Raw genomic sequence first — 2969 nt, forward strand, 5'->3', positions numbered from 1 at the left:
TGCAAAAGTACGACAGAGATATTATTATACAAACATGAAACATCCATTTGAAAATAGAATGCAACGTACAAAACCATTTGTAGAAACATTCCCATAATATAGATACTAACAAACTTAGTCCCAAATTAACATTTAACTAAACGAGAGAAGAGTCAGTTTCATGATCAGCTGTGAGGAAATGATTCTTTATATTTACCTACAAACTCCAACAAAGGATCTCGCAAGCCCTTTTCGTCCCCAGTATACTCCCAAGCCACTACGTCACCGCCATCCAACGTGCCTGAATCATGATTTAGTTCATCCACTGGATACAACGTCCCATAATTCACCATTTTCACCACGTATCCTGATTCCGGGATTTTTGACTCGCACATCCAAGCAATTGTCTGATACAATGAGCCTATTTGTGCTTCTTTCGACTTGTTTCTCCATACAAGAACATTTATATTGCTCGCAGATAGTCTCCCATCTTTCTTGCGATTTGTGATGGTGACACTCGAAAGCGAAGGGTGACATTTGATGAGCAAACATAGCACAAGTAACCAAACACTGCAACATCCAAAGAGAAACAATGTGTCGTTACGCATTCCTTCGTCTGCTGGTGCAATGTATGTGTACTCGTCATCGGATGAAGACTCATCAGATAAAGAAGCCTCGTCAGATGAAGAAGCCTCATCAGATGAATAAGCTTCATAAGATGAAGAAGCCTGCTCGGGAACATAAGCTGGTTGTTCCAGAATAATTTCCACCACGGCTCCACCATTGCTGAATTTCACCCTCACTTTCCAACTTGAGGAGCTGCAGATGCTACGAGGACATGTCGAGTCCAACGAAATAGATCTGATTTCCTTGAAGTTCCGAAGGAATGAGAAGAAGCTCAACTCCTTAATCGGTGAGGACTTGATGAATTCACTCATTTCTTCACTGGTAAAGCCTGCCAGCTTAGGGAGAAGTTCACAGATCTCATCAGCTGATTCAGTAGAGTGTGAAGTACTTGGAAGAGTCAAATGAACAGATTTTATTTTATAAATAGTCGAAGCAAAATACTTCGAGACAAGGGACAATCGACACAGATGCTTTAGGTTTTCAAACCGGCTTAATATCAACAAGAGTAGTTCCTCTGGGATGCGAGCAAAGTAATCGACCCCATTTCCTTTTTCCATTTTTGCTTGTTTCATTTTTTTTCAAATAACGGCCTAAAAGGATAAATTGCAAGGTCAAAATCTCAACAATCTAACATGCCTTAAATACATACCCATGTAAGGACTGAGGCAATAATACAGTGATAGATTTCAACCTGAAAAAAACACACTAGATAGCGCGAATTGTGCATGAATTGCGAACTAAGCGCGAATTGTGCATTTATTGTGCTATTGTGCAGGCACGATAGCACGAACTATACAAGACAAACCAGACATGAATTCGCATTAAGTTGGCTTCGTTAAATAAACTTCCGAAACCATAAATGAAGTTAAAGAGACAGACAATCGTTGACACAACATCATGCTAGCAAGATCAAAACATTACAACATCAAACAAGACAAACCAGACATTGAATTCGACTAAGTTGGCTCTGATTACAGATCCCACACTTGCACACATCCAAATGAAGAAACCATAAAATAGATGACCAGTTATTTCGATACGAAGATCAAACTAACTGCAATAGGAAGAAAAACAATGGGGGAAATGTCTATCTCTTTTGCTGCTATATTAATGGAATAGAAGCAGTGGCGGCAAAATACCCTATATTCCTTATTTCAATTTGGAACGTTTAAAGCTAGGTGTAGTTATATTAAACCGAAGGTCATATCTCGTGCCGTCTTCTATTAAAACACGACTTCTTCATATATAGCTCTGCAATATGCATTTATTCATTTTGCCAATTAATTCAGTCAGTCACTTTCTTCAACTAAAACAAGATTACCTAGGAATGACAACTTTACTTTTTTAAGTAGTAGAATCTTGGAGGCAACTCCGCTTTCACCAACATTATGATTAAATCGACCCTCCTTCAATATCAGATTCTAAAACTTAAAATAGCTGGATGGATCTCATAAGTTTAATATTCAAAGCCAATGAGTAAACAGAGGCAACTACACTACTAGAAACAGATACCACATTTCCTTCTTCCATTTTCATTTGTTTCATTTTTTCAAATAACAACCTAAAAGGATAGATGCAAGGTAAAAGTAATAACAATCTAACATGGCTTAATACTCACCCAAAAAAAAACACATTAGACAGTGCAAATTGTGCAGGAATTGTGAACTAAGTTGGCCTTTTGTGCAGACACGATAGCACGGATTATATAAAACAAACCAGACATGAATTCAACTAAGTTGGCTTCGTTAAAGTCAAATAAACTTCCCAAACCATAAAATAAGTTCAAACACAGACAATCCTTGACACGACTCCATGATAGCAAGATGTAAACAAGACAATATATAACATGAATACAGAGATAGGAGATTATGGCAAGGCACAAAATGGATAACACAACATGAAAAGTTGATCCACGACATCATGAATTGCCAGATCTAACTAAGATACACATTAATATTGCATAGATCTATTATTATAGGCTAGTGCAATAAATCAATACAGAAAATTTAAAGAAACCTCGCGGTAAAGTGAACAAAATCTCCGATTCCAAGATCCCACACTTGAATGCTTCTATACAAAATAAGAAACCATAAAATAGACGACCAGTTATTTCAATACTAAGATGAAACAAACTAATTGTAATGGAAAGAAATGGAAAGAAAAACATAAGGGGAAGTGTCTACCTCTTCTGCTGCTATGCAAATGGAATAGAAGCAGCGGCGGCGAAAAACCCTAAATTCCTTATTTCAATTTGGAACGCACAAGGCTAGGCGTATTATATAAGAATAGGAAGGTCATATTTCGTGTCGCCTTCCATTAAAACCGTGCAAGAGTAGGAGTTCGGGGAAATTACACCAAACATA

General features: G+C 37.4%; 1 protein-coding gene across 3 annotated transcripts; it reads right to left on the reverse strand.

The window, feature by feature from the left end:
• On the reverse strand, positions 1–2969 carry LOC125223338. Of its 3 annotated transcripts, none has more exons than XM_048126446.1 (3): positions 2790–2969; positions 2623–2676; positions 1–1196 (listed from the first exon to the last, which is right to left on the reverse strand). In XM_048126446.1, exon 3 carries the CDS (start codon positions 1176–1178, stop codon positions 165–167), a length of 1014 nt encoding a protein of 337 aa, XP_047982403.1. In that variant the 5' UTR covers positions 1179–1196; positions 2623–2676; positions 2790–2969; the 3' UTR covers positions 1–164. The 3 variants fall into 3 exon arrangements, with proteins under 3 accessions (XP_047982403.1, XP_047982405.1, XP_047982404.1); XM_048126448.1 differs by having other exon boundaries at positions 1–934; positions 2790–2965; XM_048126447.1 differs by having other exon boundaries at positions 1–941; positions 2790–2965.

Source organism: Salvia hispanica, chromosome 4 (assembly GCF_023119035.1).
Source record: "Salvia hispanica cultivar TCC Black 2014 chromosome 4, UniMelb_Shisp_WGS_1.0, whole genome shotgun sequence".
NCBI lineage: Eukaryota > Viridiplantae > Streptophyta > Magnoliopsida > Lamiales > Lamiaceae > Salvia > Salvia hispanica.